This window comes from Pelobates fuscus, chromosome 5 (assembly GCF_036172605.1).
Source record: "Pelobates fuscus isolate aPelFus1 chromosome 5, aPelFus1.pri, whole genome shotgun sequence".
Classification (NCBI taxonomy): domain Eukaryota; kingdom Metazoa; phylum Chordata; class Amphibia; order Anura; family Pelobatidae; genus Pelobates; species Pelobates fuscus.
In genome coordinates, this window is record NC_086321.1 from 158,283,825 (window position 1) to 158,303,281 (window position 19,457).

The window sequence follows — 19,457 nt, forward strand, 5'->3', positions numbered from 1 at the left end:
TGACAGTCCCAGCATCGTAAACTAACATTTATTTGTATAATTTGGAAAGATATATGCAGGTACTACAAACGGGAAGAAAAAACATCTGTAATAAAATGACTAAAATCAAAAGTAAAAGCAGACCCTCTCCCCAGTTTCCCCTGTGCAGTAACAATGTGACCACACAGAGCAGATCAGGTAGCAGTCAGAATGTTGAGTTTAGTTTCTATTTCATGACTAGCCAATCGGCGTGCGGGGGTGTGTAGGGAGGAGGGATAGCTTATCTGATGTCAACACTGTTTCTGCTAGCTTCCCTCTTACACGCTTGCAGTGCATCATCCCCGGACAGGTTCACGTCTGCTCTTGTAGTCATCCCATATGGCGTGCAGTAAAATGTATCCCGTGGCTAGAATGGCCCTAAGCATCAGGGGCCCTGCCACAGTTGGAATACGACTCCAATCAACAGCAGCAGCAGCAGCCCCGAAGGTGAAAGGGGCTGAGGAGCAAAACCAGCAGCACGTGGGTGATACAACAGGGGAGAGAATGTGTCAGCTGGGATCACAAGTGGATCTCATTGAAAGAAGTGAGAATCGGGTGGATAAGAAGCCCTGTCCTGCTGACTCAATAAATTTCGGAAACACCCAGGAAGCTTACAAGAGTAAACCCACATGGGAACTGATGAGAAGCCTGGTGGTCTTCTGGCTGTGCTCAATTGATCCCCTTGTGGACAGGAATCAGCAGGTATTGTTGCAATAGTGTAAAAAGAGAGATAACGTTACTCTTTCTGGAGATATGAGCTGCATTGAGATGGTGTGGCCTGAAATACCTCGTTTGGGTAATTGATGTATTCAGTCACCGGTAGAACCAGTTTATCAGCAGCAATCAACTCCCTCCCTTATGCTAAAGAAGAACATTTTGTCAAACTCTAGATCTAGAACAATCTAATACACCTATAGACACTCTGTTTTAAGCTTCAGTACAGCTAACCCAATTCAGTACAACCAGCGGAAGCGTTCTAAGTTTCTGCACCATTCTAGGAGCATTACGTTTTCCTGGTGATGACACAGACACATGTTTAGCAGGCTTATTCACTAAAGTGAATTGAAAGCCAAATTCAAATTTAAGGCCAAAGTCGTTGAACTGACAGCATAGATGCTTTACAGAATTTTTTCACTTGGGTTATTTTGACCTTAAATTTGAAATTAACTTTGAATTCTCTCCTTACTGACTAACCCTTTAAACTTTAATTACATAATACCTGGTGTGCCTGTTTATAATTAATTTGGGTACCAATCAGCACTTCTGCTATGCCATCATGTTTGGCTTTTGTCCAGTTTTCACATTACTGACATTTACAGTGTGTGTGTATGTAAAAAAACAGATAAAATGAGTATCTTGTAATACCCTTTTTATTGGATTCGTATTACAAGATACAAAATTTATCTGTTTTTCACATCTACATCACTGGACTAATACAGCTACAATCTCTACGTGTGTGTGTGTGTGTGTATGTATATGTGCATATATATATTTGTGGTCAGGGAAATAAGCCGTATTGATGTTAATACCTTATAATAAACTAAAGTCGGTTGTGGTGTGCCGAAACCGATGTTCGGGCAGCCTGTAAATAAAGAGGGCCCACCAAGATGTAATTGAATAGAGGAAGTGGTGGTGAGGTGACCAGTGGACGTCAGCCCAGTAGAGTGGTAGGTTTGAGTGTATGTGTATATATAGGCCGGATCAACCCCTCCCACAACTCCAGGCTCCGCCTTCCCATTTGTGATCAGGGGAATAAGCTGTATTGATGTTAATACCTTATAATTAACGAAAGTCGGTTGTGGTATGCCAAAACCGATGTTCAGGCGGGCCTGTAAATAAAGAGGACAAAAAGGTTATTTAACCATGCCACTTTAATACGTAATAAATCGTTACAATATACATGCAAACGTGATTATATACTCAACTAGCTAATTCTTGAAAGGCTTGTCTCAGCTCTTTCTCTGGTTGTGGTATATATATCAATTGTAAGCCGATGAGATAGATATATATATATATATATATATATACATTCTTGCATTTATCTTTAATAGTTGTTTTATATCAAAATGTATTTTTTCTGTAAAAAGGAAGGTATTAGATATTAAAATGTAGGGATTTGACACCATGATTAAAAGACATTTAAAGGAACACTATAGGGCCAGGAACACAAACCTGTATTCCTGACCCTATTGTGTTTAACCCATCATTTAGGTGGCTTGCCCCCCTTTAAAAGTTTAACCCCTTAAGGACGGTGGGCATGCTATGCCGCCCCTTGGAGACCCGGCTCTAAACACTGGAGGGTGGCTAGCAGCACGTCCACGCTGTCCTTCCCACTTACCTGTTCGCCGGCGATCGTGATGGGGGACTTACCTGACCTCTCAGGGAGTCACCCTGCTGCCGATCCGGCCCTCCTGGGCCATGTCCTTGCCAGGACTTCACGATCACATGGACGGAATAGCCGTCCATAGCAGTGCCAGCAGGGGGAGTGCCTAAAAAATGAGTCCCCCTGCTGCCTGTTTTTTTTTTTTTTTAAACAGTGTAAAATAAAACATAAAAAAAAAAAATATATATATATATTCACACACACACACACAGAGGCATAACTAGAAACCACGGGGCCCAGTGCGAAAATTGCCCTGGGGCCCCCCCGTACATCTACCTCCTACCCCACACCCCCACCACCCCCCCACACACACATGTAGACAAACAGATACATATGCAGAGACATACACACAGACACATAAAGAGACACACATATTCATACATATACACTCACACTTACAGATTCACACACTGAGATACTTACAGACATCCACATACAGACACACATACACTTACAGATATATAACACACAAATTATTAATATTAAATGTCCAAACAGCCTCCCTACCTGGAGAGTTGGCATGGATCTGTCCCTGGGGTCCAGCGGGGCTTCAATGCGGCGGGCGGCAGAAATCTATACACCAAAACTATGGTGGCACGCTGGCCACCTAATGGACCACCCCGGTGGGCGGCAGAGTTCCTGTCAGACGCGGCGAGGGAGCTGTATTCTCTTTGCTCTGCTCCCTCGCGGGCTGTCTGCTGATGCCGGGAGCCAAAATATGACGTCATGCTCCGGACATCAGTAAACGGCGCGCGGGGGAGCAGAGCAGAGAGAACACTGCTCCCTCGCCGCGTCTGACAGGAACTATGCCGCCCACCGAGGGGGTCCATTAGGTGACCAGCGTGCCAACTCTTGGGCCTCCCTATGACCATAGTTTTCGTGTTTAGATCTTGCCCCTGCAATCTCATTGCCCAATTATCTGCCATTTTTATAATGAAATTATGAAACCCCTCTATGGCTGGCTGACAGATTAAATTCAGCTCCTCTGAACTAATGGAAGTGGCAAGTGTGCTGTACTTGAACGCACCTGCCTTCTTCTCCATTCCTTGTCATAGACCACGAATCAGATATTTTTTTTCTTCAGGAGTTACATGGGTGACTGAGTGCTGCATAAACGTATGAAATGGGAGCTCATCTGGTCTCTCATATGTAACTACCAGCAACAATTTAATTTAGTTCTTTCACTCATTCACAAAAAACAGAGGACTCTGTATGACTCTGGGATCTCTGAAGATCTTCCTACATGTGTGCAATGAAACAGTCTTCAGTTGCACATCAAGTATTAAGATGCTTCTTCCCCCTCATCCATCTCGAGTGATGTAAGTAGTTAAATTGCAGTCTAGTCAACTGAACGCGTGTACATCTTAACAAGTATAATTTGATTGTGATATTTTTTTTATTTTTTATTTTTCTACACAAGTAGACAAGTGAATCAGAAATGCTATAATGTGGCAGTTACAGAAATTACTATTTTTTATTTATTTTCTTTTTAGATTTTGAATTTGTCTAAAAAGGTATTTGGCAAAAGGCTGTTTGAGGCTATGATGAAGATGAGCTTTTATGGACAGTTTGTCGCTGGCGAGGACCAGGAAACCATAAAGCCACTTATCAGACGGAATAGTGCTTTTGGAGTTGGGTCCGTCTTGGATTACAGTGTGGAGGAAGATCTCACTCAAGAGGAGGCTGAGAAGAAGGAAATTGAGTAAGTACTTTCATATATTTTATTTCCTCACTTGCAGGGCCGGACTGGGAAAAAAATTTGGCCCAGGTGTTTTTAATCACAGCGGCCCACTGAGAAGGGGCGGGGCCAGAGGGTGTATGTTTTGTCATCACCAATGGAAAGCACACCCCATCTCAAAGTGTGCATGTTGGTTCAGTGCTCTGCTGAAGAGCACTAGCATGAGAAAAAGGGCTCTGTATTTGTTCTGTGCAGCGTAAGCATTTTTATTAACTTGCTTGCGCTGTGTTTGCTTTTAACTTGTCTCTGGTGTCTCCATACGTGGGATGCCAGGAAAGAGTATTGTGCATATGTTTGGAGCCTGCTTGTGTGTTTAGAGTGAGCTTATTGTGGTGTGATGTTGTGTAAATAGGTTGGTTTCAGTCGTGTTGTGTTTGTGGGGTAATGTGTTGCTAGGGGCTGGAGAGAGTGTGTATAGGGAGCATAGTGTATATAGAGGTTGTAGATTATGTGTGTATAGGGAATGTAGTATGTGTTTTCTTATAAGGAGTCTAGTGTGTGCATCGGGAATCCAGAGTTTGTATGTCAGAAATGTAGTGTGTGTGTAAAGGGGATCTATTGTGTGTTTGAAGGACCCAGAGTGTAATTAGGAGACCTAGTGTGTGTTTGTGTGTGTGTGTATATATAGGGGATTAAGAGTGTATACAGGGATTTAGAGTGTGTAGATGATCCAGAGTTGTGTAAGGGATCTAGTGTGTGTCTGGAATGTAATGTGTGTGTGGGGGGGTGTGTGCAAGGGTGCGGTTTGTGTGTGGTGCAGTTTGTGTAAACATGTTTGGAGTTATTGTGTGTGTGTGGGGGGAGAATAGATTAATGTAAGTAAATAAATATATATATATATATATATATTTTTTTTTTATTTTAATTTAAAAAAGCATAGCATCCTTCCTTCCTTATTACCTTTTTCCTGGGATGGGGGAATGTGCTGTCATCCATGGTGGTCTAAGTAGTGAGTGAACTCTAGGCTGATTGGAGCATTGCCATGGTAACCGCAGCAATGCTCCGACCTTGCGAGAGGAACCTTGGCGGAGCTGCAAGCCAAAGCTCCCCGGGTCCTCTCCTGTCTCTCTTCCCCCCCCACCGGCGGCTTTGGCCCATGAAGGCACACAGCAGGGCCAGCGCTCGGATAGCGCCGGCTCTGCATGGGCCGGAAGGGGAGATCTCTTGATCTCCCCTGTCTGCCTTGGCCCATGCCAGATGGCCAGTCCGCGCCTGAGAGAAAGTATTAACAACTCAAAGAGAAATAGCAAGATGCCTTGCTTTGGATATTACAGAAGATTTGAACCTGCAGTAATGCTTATGAGATAAGAAACATAATCTAAAATAAATTCTGTTTTCAAATTCTGCTAAATTGGCCTAAATTTGAAATTGCCTTTTGCAATTCTCACTTTACTGAATAATTATATTTGCCTCACAATTGCTCTTGGAAATAACCCCATCATGTACAAAGGAAACCTAGACTACCTCTAGAAATACTTGGTCTTTATATTCTAATTTGGAGACGTGGAAGGTTTGTATAGAATAAGTGACATGAAACACTACACAACACACAGACCCTTTAGAACAGGGGTTCTCAACCTTGTCCTCAAGGACCCCCTACCAGTCCAGGGTTTAGGGATTACCTGGGTGTGTCTAAGGTGTTTAGAAAAAATAAAAATAAAACACCTTATAGTCTAAGGTGTTTTTTTTCCCCTTTTTCTAAACACCTTAGACACACCCAGGTAATCCCCAAATCCTGGACTGGTAGGGGGTCCTGAGGACTGGGTTGAGAACCCATGCTTTAGAAAGTAGCATATATAGACTTGTTACATTATGTCAAAAGTTCATGTTCACAGCTGTTCGACTACTGTTACGACTTTAAGTATGATGTCATACTTTTTCTTTCCTTTTTATTAGTTTTATATGATGTCCTCCTTTTCCAACTTTCATTCAATAGGCAGTAAATGCCATGCAGAAATTGATCTACCATGAAAATTAAAGCCCAGGAAAAAAGTATACTCATTCATAACCCATAACTCCTCACCCTCTAGAAGAGATGCCTTACAAAATCTCATCAAATTCCCTTTCTAAAAAAAATTCAATAAAAAAATCTTACCAGTCTTGTAGAGAAAAGATGATTTTTTTTTAAGTAATGGAAATCTAAGACCAAATATAATAGAGTAATCTAAAATAAATGTAAACACCTGAATGAGAAAATGCACTATAGCTGGTGCAATTTCAGTCATAAGGTTTCCTTCAAAGCATCTTAAGTCATTTTTACTAGAGGAGTTTACATCTAGAAGACCTTAATTATTGAGACACGTTATGTAAAATCTTTTACTCTGCCCTCTCTCGCAAATTGCAAAATCTCTGCTTAAGATCGAATTTCAGGTGCGATGGATACACATTATTTAATACGTGGTTGATTCACTGACACAGGCTAGAAACCTACACACCTTGATACCTTGAGGAGCAGAAGTGTTTGATCATTTAATAATTATATTATTATCAGATCGCTTGTGTGATGTTTAAAGGATCACTATAGGGTCAGGAACACAAACATGTAATCCTGACCCTATAGTGTTAAAACCACCAGCCCCTCATGCCTCCATAAATATAGCAGAATCTTGCTGTATTCGAGCCAGAAGCTGTAGATCTGCATGCTGTTTGCCAAACAAAAAACAAGCAGTCTGCTGACATCATCAGAAGTGGTAGCCTGATCCAATCACAATGCTTCTCCATAGGATTGGCTGAGACTGACAAGGAGGCAGATCAGGGGCAGAACCAGCATGATTCAAACACATCCCTGGTCAATCAGCATCTCCTCATATAGGTGAATTGAATCAATAAATCTCTATGAGAAAAGTTCAGTGTCTGCATGCAGAGGGAGGAGACACTGAATGTTTGGATGCATTTTATGCAGCCATGACCCAGGAAGGATCTCTAACAGCTACCTGAGGAGTGGCCAGTGAGGTTATCACTAGACTGTAATGTAAACACTGCATCTTCTCTGAATAGACTGTGTTTACAGCAAAAAGCCTGAAGGTAATGATTCTACTCACCAGAACAAATTCAATAAGCTGTAGTTTTTCTGGTGACTATAGTGTCCCTTTAATGTCTAATTTTAGCATACACTATTCTAAGTATAGCAGTGTTTGGTTCTAGTTATACAGCAAAGTTAAAACCAGGAATCAGACTTGCTGCAGAGATGCAAAAATGGCAAAGTACTTCATAATTTCCTTTAACCACTGTAATCCATTACCTACAGATACCTGGTATATTCCTGGAGTTGTGTTCATACTTCTTTTAAGTAACCTATACATCAAATACTATTTCACATATGTCTCGTGGCTTACTTTGGTGTGAATAAACAGTGTTCATCTAACTGTTATTGTATAGCACACAAAGAAATTAAAGTAAATTGGTTATTATGTTTATTAAAAACCAAGCCATTGATCAGTTAGTTCCTTACCTATTTAATGAAGTATATCAGCATTATAAAAAACTATATTTATTTGTAACATGGGCTCCCTTACAGCAAAGGGTTCACTTACCACTAAATCAGCAGTTAGTGGGAGATCACCTAGCTGGTCTGATGCTTAAAAAAAAGTATTGAATCAAATGGTTCTCTTTGAGAAGCATAGGTTTCTGCTTTGTTATGGACAAAAAAGCGCCAAGGAAGAGCACCCTCTAGACTCTGATTGGCAGCTGGGAGGGTGCAACCTTGTGAGTTTATAATTAAATCGATACTTTGATAAAGTGACAAGGAGGTAGGGGTTCCTTCCTGGGAAGGGGAGGTAGAGGAGGATTCCTCTTATGTTATTCCTACCAAGGTGAAATCTTTCTAGCACTCACTGTCTGGATCTTCTGTATAAATTTGGATAGATAATTAGAAAGAGAAATTTTCTATTCTCTTTGCAGCAGCCGAGAGGTGGGTGTTGGATGCCAGGAGAATGAGTCACAGCACCATTTTGCTTTAATTGTGTTTACTATCATGCTAGCTGTACGTACTCAACCAGTACTAAGGTGGACAGGATTACTAGTAGTCAAACTACTAGTCTAAATGTGTTGTTAAACTGTTGTACCTCTGAGCCAAAACCTGACTGAGGCTCCTTGGAGTTGCAGTTAATCTCCAGCTAGAGAGAGAACCATAGCATATCTCTGGTCTAGTTCGTGTAAAAGACATATGTACACACTTGTGCATGTACAAAGGTATTCATAGAATAATAACCACATGACAAACGTCCCTTAAAGCCAAAAGGTTATATGCCCTACATCTCCAATGCCCATATTCAGCCATATGATTGAGGTTACTTTGTCTCTTGCATTGCATTTTGGTACTGGACTTACCCAGTCTGATGCACTCATTTTTATTGGTTTTTACTCAGATGGCAAATGTTGAGCTGATTTGAGACCTGAGCATGTGATTTATCCTTGGGGAAGTTAATGGCCTTTAGTCCATTCTCAGTTTCTCTTACATGTTTTGCTTTGGTTCATTAATATTGCATATTGGCATTTACCATGGATGATGTGGGCACATGGATATGTCACAATGTACGGCTGAATATTAATACACTTGCTGATAGCCTGTTCTTTAATAATGTCAACTCCCTTGTTTGCAGAGGGAAAGGCACAGCCACACTTTGCAGAAGTTTAGACCATTCACAATATTTCTTATGTTTAAATATTCTTTATTGTACAGGCAAACTCAATTGTTTCTGACATACACTATATGTTCAGTGCGGCAGATCATCTTAAGAGGTGTATCCCAATACTTTTGTACATAAAGTGTAGTTTAGTCTTTAGAATGGTTCATTATCCAGAGCCAATGGATGTCTTTTCACTTCTTGTCATCAGTCATTTTACTTCATCACAAGCATAGTCTTTTAGGGAACAATTTCACAAGAACAGTGACACAGGATCAGGGCCGACCTTGGGGGTATGCGAGCTGCACAAGGCACCATGGCAGCATGGACGCCACGTGGCTAACATGGTTCGTGCATGCAGGGGCCACTGGTGCAGTGGCAGAATTTCAAAAGCTGGCTGCAATAAGGGAGGCAGGGTGGAGCTAAATGGGAAACAGGGTGAAGCTAAATGTGACCTGAACCCGTTGCCCAGTTACTGCTTCACACTGAGGGGGATGCATGAAGGAGTCCTTGCTTCACCAACAAGTAGACATCAGGGACTGCAGTGCCTCCACTGCTCCCCCAGTTCCCATCATGGAAAAGGATAAGTGTGTGTCTGTCTGTGTCTGTCTGCCTGTGACTTTGTGTGACTGCTTGTAGATGTGTGTGTGTGTGTGTGTGACTGACTGACTCTGCCTGTGGCAGCATAATAAAACCCCTATACAAACGTTAGACATGGATGAGTGGATGTTACTAGGGAGGGGCTCTGTGAAAATTTTTCGCACATAGCAATAAAGGCTGTCTGGCCCTGCCCATGATTGCCCAAAAACAATCCCCTTAAACTGTTAATCGCCAGATTACAACAGCAAGATTTCAGGATATACCAGTGGAGTTTGGGAGTGGTTTGTGTTGTCTATGGCAGAGATAAAGGTGGGGACTCTATAAAGTTAAACAGTAGTCTTTAGTCCCAGGTGGTAGATATTCTCTGAGAACTAGAACATATCTGGTCCACTTTATTGGCCTTTATTAAAAACAACTTGCCATTAAAGAATATTTAATCATTAACAAAGATAGTCATATTGGCAATCCTAAATGCAGGTCAGAATACTGGAACATAGATGCGCCTTGCAATATAGAGACTTCAAGGATAATATTTTATTATCAAGCTGTAGACATCCTCATTTATTACCCTATAATATAGGAAATGAAAAAGCCACTTTATTTTTCAGCTGCCTGGCAAAAAGTATACCCCTAGCAGTTAAAGCTTTAGCTTTCACTTGTAACACTTGGCTGACCGGCAAAGCATGGCATTGTGATAAATGGTAGCACATTATAGACTCATAAAGAAAATAAACTGCATAATCACTGTTTTATTGTTAATAGAAGAAAATTTACACCTCGCTAGCTTTGGCCTTCTGCTTTGCTTGCAGCCACGAGAAATATGGTCTGACTCATTTTATCAGGACTCTTTACAATCTTCATACATGTAACCTCCATGGACTTTGAAAAGGTACTGCTTGATATAAAGTTGCGTTTAATTTTTTGTTTTTTTGTAAACTATTGGAATGCTCCAATAATGCTTGAAAATACATAAATCATACCTTTCTGCCATGTTAATTATTTTTGTGCTATGCCAACATTTTGTCAATGTGACGATACCTCTGACAGAACATCGATAGGAAAAATATCTTAGGGGTATGTCTACTGAATATGCAAATGAACTGTAACATTTTGAAACTATGTATCCAATCTGGATTAATAATAATAATCTTAAAATAAAGAACTCTTTTTGCAGTGAAAAACTAATCACAGAGGGCACTTGTGCAGGAATGGTTTTTTTTTTTACTTCCTGGAGCCCTGTTGCAGCTGCACTGACTAGCACAAGTAGTACCGCCTATGCCTCTTTGGTCCATAGTAATCCCTTTTGCATGAAATCATTTGGTTAAGCACTGCACAGGGAAAGTTATATGGCGGCATTTGTATACATGTGCAGTGCATCCATAGTTTATTTTAGATTGAGATGTTCCTGAGTACATCTTTCATATTTGGGTTTTGTTAAGCACAAACAATGGCATACAGTAAATATTTGCTGTATACATAAAAAAAAAAAGACAAAACGCATTGCAAAGTACGAAGGTACGTAACATGAGTGTACACAACACTGAGAAAGTACTTCACCATAACAGACATGGATGTATTATATTGGAGACTAAAACCGAATAGTAGGTGATCATAGAAAGTAAATCCTAATAAACAACATGAGTGTCCATTGGTCCTTCATTAACATGACCCACCCGGCTTATAAGAAACATTCGAACAATGGCCTACAGAGATGGGTCTTAAGGTCAGAGTTACCAGAGTAACCCCCACCAGTCCATAGGGGTGGAACGAGAGCCCAGAGTGCTTCCAGCCTGTTGTGGCAGCGGGAGAGTGGCCGCCTCTCCCGTGCCTACCATGCTTGAAGGCTGCAGTTGACAGTTGGGTGATTCTTGCAAGAATATCAACTTGTTTGGTATCATCTTGTACTCAGTGTTGTCACCCCACATCTAGCGGCCCTAATATGCAGAGATATAGATGGATTTTGGTAATCAGCTGCAGTATTTGACGTGAGAAGCACGAGCTGTATAAACTAGCGTCCGCTCTGCTCAATGGTCAGGCTCCGCCCCTTCTTCCCTTGGTCTGATGGTTAAAATCCCATTACAATGGACACATTTCGCAGAAAAACCCTCAAGGATATTGGATGTTCTTTTCCCTTAGAGTAGTTGAAATAAGGGAGAGCGTTTTCCTTTGTTGCAATTTTGCTGGAGAGAAACTCTAAAAAAATCTGCAGGGTCAAGTAGCTTTCCATAGTAGGGATTAATGGGCCAGCCCTCAAGATTCTTTCCTTAACCCCTTAAGGACACATGACATGTGTGACATGTCATGATTCCATTTTATTCCAGAAGTTTGGTCCTTAAGGGGTTAATGTGAAAGTAGTGCACTCTGAGTATAATGGGGAGTGGATTTAGGTATGTGCTTTGGTGTCCCTACCTGCATGCAAAAGAACAAATCAGGAAACAAACTTCTGGAAGCAGTTGGTGACTATCTGCTTGATCCGAATGGCCCATTAGCCTGGAGCTTGCATCTGAGGCGCCTACTTTTTACACAATAATCTGAGATTCCTCAGCAGTTATGTGTTTCATATCCAGGGGGTGACAACCATGACCGTTGTCACGGGCTGGGGTGCTAGAGGGACGGCGGCCCGGGCCCCATGTGTAGCTACGGAATTGCCGCCGGTTCAGTTGCACTGAGGCCCACATGCTGATAGGGCCCAACGGGTGGCCCAAGCAATTAGGGCCGTCCGGTCAGCGCAACGGGCGCGCAAAAGCACTACCGGGCCCCTTTAAAAAATTGCAGCCGCAAAGAAGTGCTGGGAGGAAGTGACAGCCGGTCACTTCCTGTCACGATGCCGCAGGCTTCTGTCAGCGTGAGCGCACTGAAACCCAGAAATTCAAACACTCACCTCACCTGCGGCAGATCAAGACCCGACCTCCTTTCATCTCGGTTCCCAGCGTGTGCAGCATTATCAGAGCCGCCAGCCGCTGCGGTTCCAATTCTAGTAAAGAAATACCCCTTGCCCATATTAAAGATGGAACTTACGTAAGTGCGGCGTCGCGTCATGGACGTGCACGCACGTTTGGGGTCAGAGGTCACATATAAGCCAATTACAGCTCTAGGAGGGTTAGGTGTGACACAATTCTGCATGCTGGATCAACTAGTATCCTGACATTACGACATGGCCTTAGATCCTGCAGAATTGTGTCAGCACATTGCAGCTTGCAAGAGAAAGCTAGAGGGGAATGATCACTGTATGGATCAATTTGCCCAGGCTTTCAGTATGCATCTTACTTGAACAGCGCATCTACAGCCTGAGGTTTCTCTGCCTATAGTACCTCCACCTATGGTGTATATAAAGCACCCACTATCTCCCTATCTCCTTCCCCGCATTTTGATGGTAATATTCAAGAAAGCCAGGGATTTCTGAATCAAATGGAGTACCACTTTGAGGCCTCAACGGGATCTTTTCCCTCGGATAGAGCTAAGATGACCTAATGAACCAACTAAAAGGTAAAGCCTTAGCTTGGGCCAATCCTTTATGGGAGCGTAATATTGCTTAAAACTACCAAGAATTCCTTGCGGAATTCAAATCAACATTTGAACCATTGGGCAGGGAGGATGACGCATCCACTGCCCTAATGCGTATCAAACAATTTTGCACCTCGGCTTCTGAGGTAGACTGGACTAATAGCCGTTTAATCTCTGCATTTAAAGAAGGATTCGCCAAGGCAATTCTGGATGAAATTGCTGCCAAAGATCTACCTTAAAAGGTTAAGTGAGTTTATCATATTTGTCATGCAGATTGATAACAGACTTCGAACCAGAGAAACTACCAGAAATAGAACCAGACGCATGGCTATGTCATTGGCAACTTGTTTCTCCAGTCCTGTTGTTCCTGACCTCTCTGTACAGTCCAACTCAGTTTGGGGTGACTAGACTGGCAGAGGCAGAAATACAATATAGGAGAAGAGAGGGTCTATGTCTATACTGCAGTAAAAAAGGACACATGAGGAGTGCTTGTCCCATACGTCTGGAAAACTTCCGCACCTAAAAACCCTAAGGGTCAGGTCCTAGGTGTGATGGATACGTCCTCTGGTAATAACAAAAATAGATTTTTCTCCTTGATATTATGGCCAATTGTAACAAAAATGACTTTTCATGCAAAGCCCTGATGGACTCAGGCGCGTCAAGAAACTTCATTGACATACATTTTGTTAAAAAACATTCTATACCTATCAAGGAGCGATGATCACCTCTGGCCGTTGGGGCTATTGATGAGAGACCTCTCTCTCTCAACACTTGACTATCCACAAAACCTTGCCCATTAACATTTCCATTGGAGCTTTACACAAGGAAGATCTAACACTCCAGATAATTGCTTCTCCTTCTTGTCCCATCAAATTAAGATTTCCTTGGCTCATTAAGCACAATCCTCATCTTGACTGGTTAAAAAAGGGAAACACTGGAATGGGGTAAAGACTGTACAGAGAGATGTGTATTACCCATTACCAAAACCCACTACTACGTCTCAGGTCTCCGAAGTTCCCATGCAATACTGGAAGGTTAAGGAGGTAAGGTAAGGTAAGGTAAGAATCATACTGATATTCTACCTTCTCACAGATCTAGTGACTGCTCCAGAAATCTGCTACCCGGCGCTATGCCACCCAAGGGGGCAGTTTATGCCTTATATCCACAGGAGAGTAGAATAATAGATGAGTACCTCAAAGATTCCCTAAGTAAGGGCCACATACATACATCATTCCTTGCCTACTGGTGCAGGGTTCTTATTTGTATCTTAAAAATATGTAGAATTACGCCCATGCATTGACTACAGCGCATTAAACAAGATCACCATAAAGAATGCCTATCCCATTCCCCTCATCTCCGAATTGTTTGACAGACTCCAAGGTGCTAAAGTCTTTACTAAACTTGACCTCAGGAATGTGTACAATGTGGTTAGGATTAAGGCAAATCATGAGTGGAAAACTGCATTTAACACTAGTGTGCATTATGAGTACCTTGTCATGCCCTTCGGGTTATGCAATGCTCCGGCCGTGTTTCAGGACTTTATTAATGATGTACTCTGGGACTATATTTTTTTATTTGTCCTAGTATACCTGGATGATATCCTTGTTTATTCCCCTGACCTTCAGACTAACCACAAACATGTCAAACAAGTGCTGCAAACCTTGCTTAAAAATAAACTTTATTGCAAACTTGAAAAATGCATCCTTGAGTAGACTGAGGTTCACTTTTTGCGGGATAACATTTCCGCCTCTGGTTTTCAGATGGATCCTCCTAAACTAGAGGCTGTTCTACATTGGCCATTGCCTAATGGACTAAAAGCCATCCTAAGGTTGATTGATAAATCTCCTGTAATAATTAGCAAACCCAAAGTGTTCTCTTCTGTGATAGCCCCCAGCACCAATATGACACATAAGGGGGCTAGTTTTACGATATGGTCTAAGGAAGCTAGAGAAGCTTTTGAACTTCTTAAAAAATAGTTTGGTTCATCCTGATACTACCAAAATCTTCATACTGGAGGTTGATGCTTCCAAAACTGGGGTGGGGGCTGTTCTTTCTCAGAGGGAGAGTCAGAATACCTCTTTGCATCCGTGTGGGTACTTCTCTAGAAAGTTGTCTCCAGCTGAACGTAATTATGACATTGGTAACAGAGAATTGTTGGCCATTATACTAGCGCTTAAAGAGTGGCGACATCTTTTAGAGGGTTTCAAAAACCCTGTTTTGATCATTAATGACCAAAAAACTCGACAGACTAGATAGTCTTTGTTCTTATCTCGCTTTAACTTATAATTTACAGACCTGGTCCCAAAAATGTGAAAGCGGACGCGTTATCTAGACAGTTTGACACTGAAACAGTACAAGAACAAAGAGACATCCCCCTATTGTTCCACCTGAGTGTATCATTGCTTCCACTGTTCTTTCCTTGTCATCCCCTCTGCTTGGTGCCACCATGGAGGCTTAGTCTCAGGCACCTTGTAATAAACGTCTAGATAAATTATTTGTTCTGTTGATTTAAAGGAAGCATGTTATGAGGGTTTTCCACAACAACGTGACTGCTGGGCATCCAGGCATTTATAAATCCATATCCGCGACCTTGAGATAATTTTGGTGGGATTCTCTCGGGAAAGATGTCAAGGAATATGTACAGGCCTGTTCTGTTTGTGCAGTTTCTAAGTTTCCTCATAAACTTTCATGTGGATTCATTGTTGCATCCACTTCCCGTACCTAGTGTGCCATTTGTCCATGGATTTCATCGTAGAACTTCCTAGTTCTTATGGCTATACCACCATCCTTATGGTGGTTGACTGCTTTTCTAAGATGGCTCATTTTGTTCTGCTCAAAAATTGCCATCCTCGCAAGACCTAGTTCTTATTTTTATATAAGAAATTGTCAGATGGCATGGCATTCCTCATAATATTGTATCTGACAGAGGTTCTCAGTTTTGTGTCTTCGTTTGTGTGTGAGTTTGTGTCTCAGTTTTGGAGGGCTTTCAATAGTTGGGCATTGAATCATTTTCTTCCTCTTATCATCCCCAAACCATTGGCATGGCTGAGAGGACTAACCAGTCATTAGAATTGTATTTTCGTTGTTTTGTTAATGGCACACAAGATAATTGGTCCGAATAACTACCGTGGGCCAAGTTTACTAGGAACAATGCTACCCATGACTCTTCCGGACATAGCCTATTCTTTGTTAATAACGGTCATCATCCTACTCTTCTACCGGCTGTTTTCTCTGACACCGCTATCCCTGCTTTGGATGATCACCTTACTTCAATTTGTGACACTCAGACAAAGTTCACTCCGCTCTTGAAACTGCAGCTGATCGTTTCAAATTTAATGCTGATATACGGCGGATGCCAACCCTGTTTACCAAGTGGGTGAGAGGGTGTGGTTATCACAGCGTAACATCAAACTAAAAGTTCCTAGCATGAAGTTTGCCGCCAAATTTCTTGGTCCATTTTGTGTTATTCAGAGAATTAACCCTGTTTCTTATTCTCTGGCCCTTCCAGTCTTCTTGCGTATTCCGAATACATTTCATGTCTCCTTACATAAACCGCTTATTTGCAATAGGTATACTGTCCTTGTTGTTCCCCCTCCTCCTTTGATCGTTTCTGGACAGGAGGAGTATGAAATCTCTTCCATAATTGATTCCAGGTTCTCTCGTGGTTCCTTACAGTAATTAGTGGATCGGAGGGGGTATAGCCCTTCGAATCGTTCTTGGGTCCTGGCTTCCGACATACATGCTGGCTGCAAGATTCATTCTTTAAACGCCAAATTCCCTCTCAAACTTGGTCCTGCCTGGTGGACTTGAAGTAGGGGGTACTATCGTGGTGCCGCAGGCTTCTGTCTGCGTGACTGCACTGAAAGCCAGCGGTCACGGCAACAGAAATAACAAACCCTCACCTCACCCGCGGCAGATCAAGACCCAACCTCCTTCCATCTCAATTCCCGGCGTGTGCGGCGTTATCAGAGATGTCGGCTGCTGTGATTCCAATTCTATTAAAGAAATGCCCCTTGCCCATATTAAAGATGGTGCTTACGTGAGTGTGGCGTCGCGTCATGGACGTGCACGCACGTTTTGGGGTTAGAGGTCCCATATTAGCCAATTACAGCTCTAGGAGGGTTATTTAAACCCAAATTACCTTTTGGTCAGTGCCCTGTCGTGGTTTCCCTTAGTAGGTTATCTGAGAGAGTGTTCCTGAGCATTTATTTCTGTTTTATTTTACTTTGGCTTCGTTTTGACTTCCCTGATATCTGGTACCCTTGACTTTTGGCTTTTCCCTCATTGTTGTCTCCCTCTGTATCCCTGACCTCGGCTAGTATTTTGACTATTCTTGGGTACGTTAAGTCCTGCCATTCTAAGGCCCGATAAGACGTTACCTTTAGTCCTAGGTGTGACACAATTCTGCGTGCTGGATCTACTAGTATCCTGATACTTCCTCCTTGCGCGGGAGGGAAGAGAGACAGGCCGCTAGGACGGGAGAGTCACGCAGACTCCCATCAGCCCCAGCCACTCTCCTGCAAAGAAAAGGTAAGAAAAATTAGCTGTGTGCATGTCTGTTAGTTTGTATGTAAGTATATGTCTGTATCTCCTTATGAATGTATGTGTGTTAGTATGTCCTTATGCATGTGTCTGTGTCTCAGTATGTGTGTCTCTGTCCTTTTTGTATCAGTGTGTGTGTGTGTTTTTGTGTGTGTGTGTGTGTATTCCTGTGTGCAGGATTTGGGGTTGGGCTTGGAGGTGGGCCCCCAGACCTTGAGCAGGGTTAGGGGCTCCAAAATGTCTGATGGTGGCCCTGTTCATATCAGAGGTGTACTTATCCTAACCACTTATGGACACTCATGCCAAGTCCAAATATTACCGCTCCGCATTCTTTATGGCTAAAACCCACTCTAAAGTACAGCGGTCTCTAGAGAGAGAACAAGATGTAACCAATGCCTCCTCTGAGGAGACTGTGTTGCAGAGCAATGAAGTGGCTGTGATGCCAAGATGAGATTGATGCTGCCGTTCCTTTCCTCAGACCTCAGTTTACAACAGTATATTCAAATGATGATGAATGATATTAAAAAAGATATAGCCGACCGTGGGGAATGCACAACTCATAAGGAAACCAAAATGTTGGAATATGGGGATGTGTAGATGTGTAGATGTGTTTACAGAAATGGACCACAAACTTCAACAATCCGTAGACTTGATCATAGACCTAGATTGCTCCAGGAGGAACACTATCCATATAAGGTGGATCCATGATTCGGTAGATCACAAGTCCCTGCTGCCCTACACCGAGAACTTTGTTTTGCTGATATTTTTCTAGAAACACACCTAGACATGCTAATCATAGACTGAGCACACAGGGTAGGTTTGAGTAACTATTTACGGTAAGTAGTTATGCTGTGCAAACTCTCAAAACTGTGAGTTATGCTGTGTAAATCTCAAAACTTCCTTTGCATTGCATTTTCAATTACACACAAAAAAAAATAAAATGAAATACACCTTTTAGAACATGTTCTCACTTGTAAACTGATTTATATATATATATATATATATATATATATATATATATATATATAAATAAAGTGCAAATTCGCATTTCTTATTATGCATGTTGACTAGTTAATGCACTTCTCATATGCATTCACTACTTAACAAATGGGTTGAAATGAGGAGATTACTAAAATATCCCTTTAGGACAATACAATGCTTTAGGTAATTCCTAATGGCTTTATTTATACACAATGTAAGAGACTGGTGAATTAGTAATGCCGTTTTTTTTTTTTTTTTTTTTTAATAAACCCACAGCTTCACTTTTATCTCCCTCTCTCTTTATTGCTTGGTATTTGAGTCACTCACATGCTGAAAACTCACAACATTCCCACCTAAGCATATCAGGAACATGTCCTGTGGGAGCCAATTAAACACCACAAGCATTTTAACATATATAATACTATGTAGTAAAAGTACATTGTATTTTTGCATGTGATACAGATAAATTGCTTTCCATGACTAATTATAAATGGGAGAATTTATGATTATGTACACAAAAAATGGGTTCACCACTTCTGTCAAAAAACACTATTAATATCCCATCCTGTGTTCTTATTAATTAAAATTGGATCTATTGTTTATTAATAGATTCAACATTCAAACAGAGTACTGCAAAATACCTTTCACGGACTTTGAAAGTTATATTAAAGCAGTGCTTTGTTTTTGCACCATTTCTGGTTTATTAATATTCCTAATAGACATACTTGGGAAAATCGCTAAATCCCACATTTTTGGGGGGACTTTCATGACTTTTAGAAACCAAACTCCTGCAGGACTACTAGTAAGGTTGTGCAGATGTTCTATTCCTTTTTGTTGATTCATTACATTGTGCAGACTTTAGTGGATCTGATTTTCATGGCACATTTGGCGTGCATCTCAAACCAAACACAGGAGGCGCTTATGGCCTTTCCTAGTGAAGTTATGTAACCCACGTTCTTCCAGAGTCGGATCTAAGATAAGTGAAACGTTTTGAACCTCCTGCATCAGATGACTTTATATTGTTAAATATTTGTTAGTGACAGCTACGTTCTAACCAGAATGCATG

At 41.7% G+C, this 19,457-nt stretch overlaps 1 protein-coding gene across 1 annotated transcript in view; it reads left to right on the forward strand.

Moving 5' to 3' along the window:
* The first annotated feature begins 257 nt into the window (after positions 1-257).
* PRODH (proline dehydrogenase 1) overlaps positions 258-19,457 on the forward strand; it is a 142,422-nt gene continuing 123,222 nt past the window's right edge. Inside the window, exons 1-2 of the mRNA XM_063454610.1 lie at positions 258-720; positions 3,895-4,103. Of these exons, the coding sequence (XP_063310680.1) occupies positions 358-720; positions 3,895-4,103 (572 nt within the window). The 5' untranslated portion in view covers positions 258-357. The remainder of the gene's footprint in view (positions 721-3,894; positions 4,104-19,457) is intronic.